Genomic DNA, 11,165 nt, shown 5'->3' on the forward strand with positions numbered 1-11,165 from the left:
CTCCAAGTTTGGAACCAGGGCACTTGGGTACAACAACATCAAACTAACAAACACTACCACCAAGACAGACCTAACTTTTGTGCCTACACTTCATAAAAATCTAATATATCTAAAAATTAAATCATGACACTTTTCACTTTTATGACACCAAAAGTCTCTTTTACTCTATATAAATAATAATAGTTATTAACATATACTTACAAATATACTAAATACAAAATATAGAGATAAAAATCTTGTTTATTAAATAAACTTATTTAAGCTTTAGCTCGATTCAAAACAAACCTTAAATAGTTCATGAGTGAGCGGTTTACAACCCCACAATCAAAGTTGGTTTTAGTTCGGAGATTAAATGAAAAAGAAGTGAAACATGAAGGGCTTCCTACAAAATGGAAACTTAATTATTATTATTATTATCAACAATAAAATTGAATGAACAGAAAGCCGTCGCCAACGAACGGAACCATTGGTAGTCAAAATAATAATAATAATAATCATCATCATCATCATCTATTTATAATAGCTCTCAAATAAAAAATTCAATTGTTCAAACCCTATATATATCAACCAATTGATCCATCCATCCATCCATCCTATCTTTATCTTTGTTGTTGTTTTGTTTGAATTGAATTGATGGGTGAAGCGGTGGAGCTTCCTAGTCGGATTGGAATCCTTCCGTTTCGGAACAAAGTCCTCTTGCCTGGAGCCATTATTCGTATAAGATGCACTTCTCCAAGCAGGTTGTTGTTTATTCATCTTCTAATTTTATACGATGATTTTTCGTTGCCTATTTTAGGGTTTCTGCTTTAATTGTGTTTTTGCCGACAAAACATACATCGAAGCTGCTTTTGTGGTTAGTTTAGCCGTTTTGTGACTTATAAACTTAACTGAAGCTTCCTTGTATCTTGTTGCCTGACACTATTATTCCTATTCGATCAACTTTTCCAAGCAGGCTGTTTGTTAATCTTATTCTCTGCTCACGTTAGTCCATTGCTATTGTGTTTTCTAGAAACTTTTTTAGGCCGAACATGAATACAGTAGAATTGGAACTCGATTGATTATCTGTACTTGAAATCCATGTGCTATTGGATGTTTTATCTGTAATTGTCAGTGAAATTGTTCAAAATTGGTGGATAAGTTCAAATTACTGATTTAATAGCGTAACAATTTTAGTAGTTACTGAGAAGAGATACATGAAAGGTTTTGTGGCTAGGATTAGAAAGGGTTTAACTGCTAATTCTGATTACTGCAGTGTTAAGCTGGTGGAACAAGAATTGTGGCAGAGGGAGGAGAAAGGTTTGATTGGCATTTTACCTGTTCGAGATGCTGCAGAAACAGTATCAGTGGGGTCGATATTAACACAAGGTGATTAAGTTTATAACATTACATTCACATTGAAGAGTATAATAACTCACAAAAGATGCAGGGCCAGATTTGGGAGATAGAAGCTCAAAGAGTCAAACTGTTATGTCAGCTTCTCACAAGCTTGATGGAAAAAGTCAACAAGAACCTATTCATTGGCATACAAGGTACATACTGATAAGAGGAATATGATTGTCCTGCTGATCTCATGTTCATGAAGTGACGTGCAGTGTAAATGTTTATTTTTAGGGGCGTCGCAGCTCGTGCATTACATCTGTCACGAGGAGTTGAAAAACCAAGTGGAAGAGTTACATATACAGTCGTTCTTGAAGGTTTATGCAGATTTAGTGTCATGGAGCTAAATACAAAGGGGGCATATTCTACTGCAAGAATATCCCCTCTTGATATGACTAAGGCTGGTATACCTCACGGAATGATCATTGCATCTACTTACTTTTTATCCCTTGTAAAAATTTCTGCATACGTTCACCATGCTTAGTTGCTAATAGTGTCTAAATCTCAAATCAGAGATGGAGCGAGTTGAACAAGATCCGGATTTTATAGCACTGTCTCGTCAGTTTAAAGTAACTGCCATGGAGCTTATTTCGGTTCTCGAGCAGGTATTAGTAACTCATGCTATAGTTTCTTTCATGTTTCACATAAAAGACATCTCCTTTATCTTTTTTTGTTTTATTATTTATTGGCATATTATTCTTTCCTCTCCATGTTCCACTTAGATAGAAAAAAGAGGTCTCCGGTGGAGTTTGCGTGTGTGCGTTTTTTTCTCTCTCTTAGAACATGATGCGTATGCTATCTTGCTGTTAGAAATATCTTGATAAGTTGGTTTCACTTTGTTCATTTATAAAATGATAGGCTGTCTTATTTTCACTCTGTTCTCCCATATCTTTTTACCTGTGCGGTTACAGTTAGTATTAGTTTATACTTACCGGTTGCTTGTGTTAGGGTTTGAAACTACTGCACTTTACTCTGACATTCATTGCATTTTCACATCAAGTGATATTACTGTTGAGTTGAAGACTGCAAGGATATACTGGATTTGTCTAACTGCCTTTTTTCATTTTTCTTTATTTTCTTTAGAAACAAAAAACTGGTGGGAGAACCAAGGTTCTTCTGGATACAGTCCCTCTGCACAAACTAGCGGACATATTTGTCGCAAGCTTTGAGATTAGTTTTGAAGAACAGCTGTCAATGCTAGATTCTGTGGATGTTAAAGTCAGACTTTCAAAAGCCACAGAATTAGTTGATAGACACTTACAGGTAACGAACCTCATAGGTCAACTGATGAATGTTGACTAGATGCTATACTTGTCAATTTTATCTGAGTGAATACTTTTGTAATGAGTTTATAAGTTTATAAAAACTTGTACCAGTCAATACGGGTGGCAGAGAAGATAACAAAAAAGGTCGAAGGACAGCTGTCAAAATCACAAAAGGAGTATCTTCTTCGTCAGCAGGTCTGCTTTCTTATTTATTTCACAGGCTGAATATGTGCTTACTGTATCTATGTTCTTATTATTTTTTATATATTATTACCAGATGAGGGCTATTAAAGAAGAGCTTGGTGACAATGATGATGAAGATGATGATGTGGCAGGCCTTGAAAGAAAAATGCAAGCTGCTGGAATGCCTCCAAATGTCTGGAAACATGCACAGAGAGAACTAAGGTCTACCTTTTATGATTTTTTTACAAGCAAATACATCCTGGTTTCGCCTATGAAGATGGATTTTATAACCGTTGCTGTCAACTGTAACAATTTATTACTAAAAAACGCAGAAAGGGCAAATCTTTGTTAGGGTTAGATGGATACATCTTTCATATTGCCCTGTAAACGAATTGAACTTTCAGTGAACATGAACGAATTTTTTTTTTGAAAGTTAAAAGAAGAAACATGAACATGTCTCATTTGTTGATTTATGTTCGTGAATGTTCGTTCGTTTACTTTCATTTATGTTTGTTACTTTGTTAGTTAAAGTTTGTTTAAGTTCATTTATTTACCTAGTCATCTAAAATGAATAGGCACATTACAATTTACTCTAGTTTTAATAAAATTTTAGGCTCAGCGTATTTATGTTCATGCTTAATTTTAGTTACTGCTTGGATATTTTGTTCATCTATATTTGGTTATGTTTGTTCATTTATGTTCGTGGACCTTAACAAACGAATATAAACGGACACAAACACACTCATTTTCTTAATGAAGAACACAAATAAGAAAACTTGTTTGTTAAATTTTTCGTTTTTGATTGTTTGCTTGGTTAAAGCTAACTGAACGAATACTTCATTCACAGGCCTATGAGTCCATAATCGAAGTGCATCTAGTAGCATGTTTTTATATCTTTTTTCTAACCGTTACTGTAATGCTCATCAGGAGACTGAAGAAAATGCAACCTCAGCAACCTGGATACAACAGTTCTCGTGTTTACCTTGAGCTTCTTGCTGATTTACCATGGCAGACAACTAGTGAAGAAGTAGAATTAGACTTAAAAGCCGCAAAAGAGCGACTCGATAGTGACCACTTTGGTCTTGAAAAAGTCAAACAAAGGATCATTGAATATCTTGCTGTTCGCAAGGTTGACCAACAATCTAGTTGACCACTTTTCTGTAATTGATTAATGCTGTAATGAATTGAGTTCTGAGACTTTCATTGCAGTTGAAGCCAGATGCAAGAGGCCCAATCTTATGCTTTGTGGGCCCACCAGGAGTCGGGAAAACATCGTTGGTGTCATCTATTGCTGCTGCTTTGGGTAGGAAGTTTGTACGGATATCACTTGGTGGTGTGAAAGATGAGGCGGATATTAGAGGTCATAGGAGGACATATATCGGCAGCATGCCGGGCCGACTCATTGATGGACTAAAGGTGAAGTTTAATTTCAACTACAGATTTGTTGCATCACGATTAGGCTTGTAGCGAACCGAATGAACACAAATGGGTCATGTTGTGTTTGTTTAAATTTGATCGAACAAACAATTGAGCACGAACAATCAAATAAAAAGGGTATTCTTGTTCATGTTCGTTCATTAAGTGAGCGTGTTCGTGCTCATTTGTTCATGGTATAAATGAACGGTTGACAAATTTAAATGAACATAAACGGATGATGATAACTTAACAGAGGTGAATTAAACTGAGTGAACACTAGTTAAAAGTGAACATGAACATTAATTTGTTGGGCTGAAAAATTGGTAAAATTACATCAAACTGTAATGGGTGATGCTTTAATTTCATAAAATTATACTAAACTGTAATGGAATTTAAATGAATATATAAACCAACGTAAATGAACAAGCTTAAATGAACCCAAATTAACGAATGTAAATGAAAGAACAGACAGAAACGAATTCAAATGAGCGAAAGTAAACGGACCAAAATGAACGAACATAAATGCATGAATGGAACATGTGTTCATGTTCATTCATTCAAGTAGATGAACAATAACTTCGGTTCATGTTTGTTCATTTATTAAATGAAGGAACATAAACAAACTTTCTGCCTAACTGCAAACACATGGTTCACTGCTCGGTTTGCTTACAGACCCAATTATGGTTACCAAACCAGTTGTGTGTTCATTTTGACCTTTATCTTTTTCCTTATTTCTTTCAGAAAGTTGCTGTTTGCAATCCTGTTATGTTGCTGGATGAGATCGATAAAACAGGATCTGATGTCCGTGGTGATCCTGCTTCAGCACTACTGGAGGTTCTCGACCCTGAGCAAAATAAATCATTCAATGATCAGTATCCTACTTTAGTATATGCATTTGCTCTTTTTAATATTTTAGTCCTTAGTTAAAACTTTTATCTTTTTATGGATAAGAGGCTTGTAAACAAACTGAACAAACACAAACGGGCATGTGTGTGTTTGTTCGATTAACTTTAACTGAACAAACGATTTACTTTAATCGAATAAATGATCGAACTTGAACAATTAAACAAACGGGGTTTTCTTGTTTGTGTTTGTTCGATAAGAAAATGAACATGTTCGTGTTTGTTTATGTTTCCTCATTAACATCATAAACGGATGTTTCTCGAACGTAAATGGACATCGATTAACGGACATAAGTGAGCTAAACCAGTTAAAGGTAGCCATAAAAATAACGTGTTGGGCCTTAAAAGTTAGTAAACTAGACTAAAGTTGTAATGGACAAAAAAATTTTAATGAATATATTAGTGAACAAACTTAAAACAAAAGTGAACTAACAACATAAACGAACATAAACGAATTTAAATGAACAAACTTGGATGAACGCTTGGGAACACACATAAACAAACCAGACTTGTGTTCATGTTCGCTCGATTAATTAAATGAACAAACTATTTTGTTAATGGTTATTCGATTATTAGATAAACCAACATAAACCGCTTAACGATTCATGAACTGTTCACTGATTGTTCGGTTCTTTAAATGCCCATATACAAGGGTACTTGGTTAAAGTGTGGCAACTAGTTTTAGAATCAAGATAAGCTAAATTCATATCATTTGAATTTGAGAGACTAGAAAGTGACTTAAAACATTGTTTCAGAAATTGATTCCTTAATTCCTTGTTTTAAAGCTATTTAAATGTTCCTTTTGATTTATCAAAAGTGATATTCGTGGCGACTGCTAATAGAGCACAGCCAATTCCTCCTCCACTTTTAGACAGGATGGAAGTCATCGAGCTTCCCGGATACACAGCTGAAGAAAAGCTTAATATTGCAATGCGCCACCTAATCCCACGTGTTCTAACTCAGCATGGCTTGAATTCTGAGTTCCTTAAAATTCCCGAGGTATTCAATTCTTTTTCTTGAGTTTTTCTTAAGTATATAGGTATACAGCAGTTTTCAGGTTTTGTCCTTAAACTAAGGAAATAACATAATTTGTCCATATGAAATATGTTCATATTTGTCACAGTTTACACCCTTTCTGTTGGCCGTATTATTACTGAGGCTTCACAAGTTGGTTGGCCGACCTGTGTAACTCTAATAACAAGTGGGTTTTAGAGTTTGGGGTAATTAGGGTTTTATTAGTTTTCTTGTTTACCAAGTTTGGCGAGTCTATAAAAATTTGTTTACCAACCAAGATCTATTATATTGGGGGTTGTCAAGTAAATTGTGTGATTATCGTTTTTGTGTTCTTGATGTCAAATCCAGTCATGTAACTTGCACATGTGTATGGTGTAGGTGGTTGTAAAGAGAGAGTATAGAGAGAGAATGGGAAAAGATAGAAGAGAGAGAGTAGATAGTCTAGGGTTGTATTTTTTTTTACAATTTTTGTAATTAATATAGTAAAATGACAAAAATGCTCTCATGTGCAAGTCACATGACTGGATTTGATGGAAAAAATTAAAGTTCGTTAGTGAAATGACTTTAACTTTACAAATGCCAACATAAAGGACAGCTTTAGTTATTTCCCTCGTTTAAGGACAAAACCTGAAATCTGCTATTTACCTAAAGGACCGAAAGTGTAATTTATCTATAAAGAAAAATATTTAGAATATTTTCATATATCTGGTAGGTGATGGTGAAACTTATTATTCAACGATACACTCGAGAAGCGGGTGTGAGGAACCTAGAGAGAAATCTGGCTGCATTAGCACGTGCAGCAGCAGTAAGGGTGGCAGAACAAGACCAAACAGTGGTGGGCCCACTAAACAAAGATGTGCAACATATTTCATCACCATTAATGGAGAGTAGACTTGCAGAAGGAGAAGTGGAGATGGAGGTCATACCAATGGGTGTTAACAATCATGAAATAGCAAGCGCGTTCAGGGTTATGTCGCCGTTAACTGTGGATGAAGATATGCTGGAAAAAGTACTAGGGGTAAGCACTTTACTTTACATATTGTTAATTATAATTATGATTTATCATCACTAGTTTATTATTAGGATTTTTTTGTCTTTAACCCACGGGACTGTTAGAGGTGTGTGCATGGATCAGTTTGGGTAAGTTTTGGGCTCAAACCAGACCAAAAATCGTAATTTTGGTTTTTGAAAATTGTTTAGCTCTGAATTTTTCGGTTTTGCCATTGGGCACAAGAAAAAAATTGTCCCAATATACTGAATTTGGTTCTAAATATTTTTGATAATAAATAATTAATTGGTTAAACACACACTGTTGTTTATCACATTCTTATAAATTACTTAAAGTTCAAAACAAAAAATGAAAATCCAAAAACTTGGTTTGGTTTGTAATTTTTTTGCTTTTAATTATACGCGTTTAATGAAAACACAAAACCAAACCATTGGTTTTTTTGGGTTCGGTCATTTTCATTCGGTTCGTATTTTATGAAAATATAAATGGATAAACCCAAGACGTTGGTTTTGGTTATTTCGGTTCGTTTTATTTTGTTTTAATTATATGCAAAATTGAAACCCAACCGAAAGTTCGGTTTTTTACGGAAACATAAAGGCAAATCGTCAGTTGTTGTTTGGGTTTGGTTTTTCTGGTTTTAATTATAGGCAAAATTGAAACCGAACCGAAAGTTTGGTTTTTATGAAAACAGAAAACCAAATCGTCGGTTTTGTTTAGGTTCGGTTATTTCGGTTTTACGCACACCCCTTGGAACCGTTATAGGTTGTTTCCCTTATATTGAAGGTTTCCCCTTCATTGTAATCACAAGATTCAGATATTTTCCCAACACATGAATATTGGTGTTACTGTACATCTTTTGTATATAAGTTTGTTTTTTTACTGAATGCAGCCTCCAAAGTATGATGATAAGGAAACTGCAGAACGAGTAGTGAGTCCGGGGGTGTCGGTGGGGCTAGTGTGGACCTCTTTTGGTGGAGAAGTGCAGTTCATTGAGGCTACATCAATGATGGGCAAGGGGGACCTGCACCTCACTGGCCAACTAGGCGATGTTATTAAAGAATCTGCACAGATAGCACTGACCTGGGTACTTCATTTCATCTTAATTTCCCATTTTTTCTTCTCAAGTTGCTTTTTTGTGACAAAATTATGCATGCATGAGGAACAATGGAGATGGTTATCTGTTAATTTTCCATTTTTTTATTTTTTTTTATTTTTCTCAAGTTGCTTTTTTATGACAAAATCTGTGCATGCATGAGGAACAATGGAGAAGGTTGTCTGTTAATTTATTGGTGTCAAAATGGGTGATATTTGTATAACAAAAACACTTTTGCCTATTCTCAGGGATAATTTGACACAATTGCAACCAAGTTTCCTTATTGTTCCACTAAAGTCACTCAACTTCCATTAGGTGTTTCAATCCTATGTAATTTAAAATATGAAATTTTTTTTTATCATTTAAGTCACCTTTTTCTATTTTGACTTTAATTTAACATTTATGAAAACTGGGTTACTGTTTATTATTTATTGAATTTTTTTTATTCATTATTACCCTCCTGCTTTATGTTATTTGGAAAAAAATTGACACTTATTAGTAATGAAGATTCCTCTTGTCACTTAACTTTTACAAAGTTAAAGCATTTATAAAGAAAGGTTACATAGGATTTAAACACCTAGCTTTAGAGAGACAAAAAGTGACTTTAGTGGTAAACTTGGTTACTAATGTGTGAAGTTTTTTCATTTCTTTTTCAGTATACTCGTTAAAGATGAAGCTTTATCGAAATTGTCACATTTATGATGAAGTCTAATTGAATGGTTTGTCTCATCATCTAATAATCAGAAAAGCATTAACAAATCTTTTTGAAGGATCTGATTCGTTTTATAGTTAATATAGAATTAAGTATGTGACTGTGTGTTTTGGTTTGTTTGGAAATAGGTAAGAGCAAGGGCAACAGAGCTTAATTTAACTTCTGCAGAAGAAAGTGGAAATCTGCTTGAAGGACGGGACGTTCATATACATTTCCCTGCAGGGGCTGTCCCAAAAGACGGACCATCAGCTGGTGTCACACTCGTCACTGCACTTGTTTCACTTTTCAGTCGTAGAAGAGTACGTTCAGATACAGCCATGACTGGAGAGATGACTTTGCGAGGCCTCGTTTTACCTGTTGGTGGCATTAAGGATAAGGTTACTCGTTGCTTCTTTCCACTATTTGTCAATTGTTAAGTATAATCTTTAGTAGTTATAATTAGGGTTTAGTTGTCTCTTTTATGCATTTATAAAATTTACCATCTTAATTTTAGCTTTTTGGTATGCATTTTTAAAATGATTTGTGATATTGTGCAGGTTTTGGCAGCACATCGGTACGGCCTTAAGCGAGTTATCTTGCCTGAGAGGAATTTGAAAGATTTGGTTGAAGTGCCTTCAGCTGTTCTTGGAAGTATGGAGGTATGGCATTAATTAACTGGAATTAGTATTTATTTATTTATTACTTGCATAATCTATGTAATTAAAATAACAGAGAGTTTGACTTTTGAGGTCAAATTGGATTACTATTCAACTTTCAACTTCATTTACCTAAAACATTTATTTATACTACGAAATTTTCGACTTTCAAACTTCATGTACCTAACACGTTTGGGTTAATTTTATCCTAAAAAATATAGTTTTAAAAAACATTAGGTATTGCTTCAACTAAAGGGCTGTTTGGTTGCCTCTAATTCCATTATGAGGCTACCTCTGAATCGGTTAAGAGGTAAGAGTGTATTTGGTTCACTAAACAGACACCTCTTAATTGTTCATGGAGCCTCGTAATGGTTAAGTTTCAGAGACATGCTGAATGATTCAGAGGCTACCTCGTAATAAGTCAGACCTCTTAATGATTCAGCACAAGATTGCCAAACAACCCCCAAAGTTGAAAAGATATCTTGTTTTTAATAATAGTGTTGGTTGGTGCAGATACTGGTGGCTAAGAGAATGGAAGACGTACTGGTACAAGCTTTTGAAGGTGGGTGCCCCTGGAGACAGCAGCATTCAAGATTATGACACCGTCATTTGGTCATATATTGATGGTTGCCCATGTCTTACGTTGTATGTATTTTATTGTGTGTATGTATGCACCATACAAGTACTTTTCATAGGTTTACACGTCATAATGTGTATAAATAAACCGCGTAATTTAATATTTTTATAATGTCATGGATAGGCGTGCTCAGTTACTAGATACTCTTCCTACACGGGCGCAAACTTTATAAAAAAGTGACTTATGATTTCATGGTGTGTCAATTTATACATGGCAATTGACATGAAAAGTGGCAACGATTATACATGGCAATTTGACATAAAATGTTTTATTATCTGAAGCAATTTGACTCTTCTAGTACATCCAAACAATATTTTCGATGATCTTAAGAAGATCCTCTATTTACACTTTTTAGTAGTAGAGGTGCACAAAATAACCGGTTCCGGACCCGACTTGGTGGACCCGACCCCGGAACCGATTCCTATCCATACCCTACCCGTGAGTAGGACCGGGTATAGGATTTCTCACCGGAGCCAGTTCTGGAACCGGAACCGACCCGGAACCGGTGGAACCGGAAATACCCGGTCAAAACCCGACCCGGAACCGGTCAAAACCCGGTATAAATACCCAACTATACCCGGAACCGGTTCCTACCCGAACCCGATTTGACTTTTGTTGACCGGAAACCGGTTCCTGGTTTAAAAAACACCCGATATTGTGCACGTCTACTTAGTAGTACTTTTGTTTGGAAATGAGTCCCAAGACAATATTTCTTGTCTTATATATCCTTCATCGCCCACCTAAGCTGCATCTTCACCCTCGGCAGCACCATCTCCCTTGCCAGCTTCACCCACCTCCTTGACGCCACTAGTCCCAGCCTCAGGTTTTCAGCCATCTCCTCGTCATCCTCACCACCAAGATCGTCAAGGGCAGCCTTTACATTTGAGGTTGGCCACCTCTCCTTTACATTTGAGGTATTATC

General features: G+C 35.5%; 1 protein-coding gene across 2 annotated transcripts; it reads left to right on the forward strand.

The window, feature by feature from the left end:
• The first annotated feature begins 528 nt into the window (after nucleotides 1-528).
• LOC143544874 (lon protease homolog 2, peroxisomal-like) lies at nucleotides 529-10,372 on the forward strand. Of its 2 annotated transcripts, none has more exons than XM_077036863.1 (17): nucleotides 529-740; nucleotides 1,253-1,365; nucleotides 1,427-1,529; nucleotides 1,612-1,781; nucleotides 1,891-1,982; nucleotides 2,461-2,640; nucleotides 2,754-2,837; nucleotides 2,920-3,047; nucleotides 3,753-3,954; nucleotides 4,035-4,241; nucleotides 4,983-5,113; nucleotides 5,929-6,142; nucleotides 6,870-7,175; nucleotides 8,056-8,250; nucleotides 9,100-9,348; nucleotides 9,508-9,609; nucleotides 10,120-10,372. In XM_077036863.1, exons 1-17 carry the CDS (start codon nucleotides 634-636, stop codon nucleotides 10,204-10,206), a joined length of 2,670 nt encoding a protein of 889 aa, XP_076892978.1. In that variant the 5' UTR covers nucleotides 529-633; the 3' UTR covers nucleotides 10,207-10,372. The 2 variants fall into 2 exon arrangements, with proteins under 2 accessions (XP_076892978.1, XP_076892979.1); XM_077036864.1 differs by having other exon boundaries at nucleotides 1,433-1,529.
• The last annotated feature ends 793 nt before the right edge of the window (nucleotides 10,373-11,165 follow it).

Source organism: Bidens hawaiensis, unplaced genomic scaffold (genome assembly GCF_021521415.1).
Source record: "Bidens hawaiensis isolate Kalapana, Puna unplaced genomic scaffold, B.hawaiensis_p1.1 tig00013771_1, whole genome shotgun sequence".
Classification (NCBI taxonomy): domain Eukaryota; kingdom Viridiplantae; phylum Streptophyta; class Magnoliopsida; order Asterales; family Asteraceae; genus Bidens; species Bidens hawaiensis.

Excerpts from the sequence above, each read along its gene's own strand:
- LOC143544874 (XM_077036863.1), top strand. The coding sequence starts at position 634 with ATGGGTGAAGCGGTGGAGCTTCCTAGTCGGATTGGAATCCTTCCGTTT. Across the intron at positions 3,048-3,752 it reads CATGCACAGAGAGAACTAAG|GAGACTGAAGAAAATGCAAC; the intron begins GTCTACCTTTTA and ends AATGCTCATCAG. Across the intron at positions 4,242-4,982 it reads GACTCATTGATGGACTAAAG|AAAGTTGCTGTTTGCAATCC; the intron begins GTGAAGTTTAAT and ends TATTTCTTTCAG.